The sequence below is a fragment of the Pygoscelis adeliae genome, unplaced genomic scaffold, assembly GCF_000699105.1.
Source record: "Pygoscelis adeliae isolate BGI_AS28 unplaced genomic scaffold, ASM69910v1 Scaffold284, whole genome shotgun sequence".
In the NCBI taxonomy this organism is placed as follows: Eukaryota; Metazoa; Chordata; class Aves; order Sphenisciformes; family Spheniscidae; genus Pygoscelis; species Pygoscelis adeliae.
In genome coordinates, this window is record NW_008824671.1 from 348,303 (window position 1) to 349,125 (window position 823).

The 823-nt window shown below is 65.0% G+C and overlaps 1 protein-coding gene across 1 annotated transcript in view; it reads right to left on the bottom strand.

The window, feature by feature from the left end:
• KANK3 (KN motif and ankyrin repeat domains 3) overlaps positions 1-823 on the bottom strand; it is a gene marked incomplete at its 5' end in the record, with an annotated part of 4,180 nt that overhangs the window by 883 nt on the left and 2,474 nt on the right. The window contains one exon of the mRNA XM_009323017.1: positions 561-703. Coding sequence (XP_009321292.1) covers positions 561-703 — 143 coding nt within the window. The remainder of the gene's footprint in view (positions 1-560; positions 704-823) is intronic.

Here is an 823-nt window from a genome sequence, read left to right on the forward strand (position 1 = left end):
CGCGACGGCCGGCAAGCTTCAGCGCGGTCGGGCCAGCCTGCGAGGCAAGGGATGCTGCCAGGCTGCTCCCGCCCCAGCTGTGCCACCTTCTCTTGCCACCGCCCCAGGGAGGGACCACTGCTATCCCCAGTGCCCAGATGGTCTCTGAGACCCTCCCTGGCTGGAGATGAGGTGTGGGTGAGACCTGAGAACCCTGATGCCAGGCAGAAGGCGCTCCTAATGTTACGCCCTCCCCATGTACCGGCCCCTCCAGGTTTTGGAGCTGCTCCCGCCCCAGCTGTGCCACCTTCTCTTGCCACCGCCCCAGGGAGGGACCACTGCTATCCCCAGTGCCCAGATGGTCTCTGAGACCCTCCCTGGCTGGAGATGAGGTGTGGGTGAGACCTGAGAACCCTGATGCCAGGCAGAAGGCGCTCCTAATGTTACGCCCTCCCCATGTACCGGCCCCTCCAGGTTTTGGAGCCACAGTCCTGCCCTTGGAAGAGCTGAGTGTGGCCCTGGCAGCTGCTTGGGGGTGGGGGGAGAGGGTCAGGACGTGGTGCCCTGCAGCCCACACCAACCTGACTGGCCTTGGCGTTGACGTTGCCCATGCTGAAGAGCCTCCTCACCACGTTCATGTCATCTTCCTGCTCGACGGCCGCCAGCGCTGCCAGCATGAGAGCTGTGTAGCCGGCTTTGTTCTGGTGGTCCACGTTACAGACCCCTGTGGGGATGGGCAGAGAGGGGGAGCTCGGGGTACTGCAGGGCTGGGGGGAGGCACCATCCGAGATATGTGCCTGGCTCCCACCCTGCCCAGGGGGCTGTGAGCTGTCCCACGGGCACA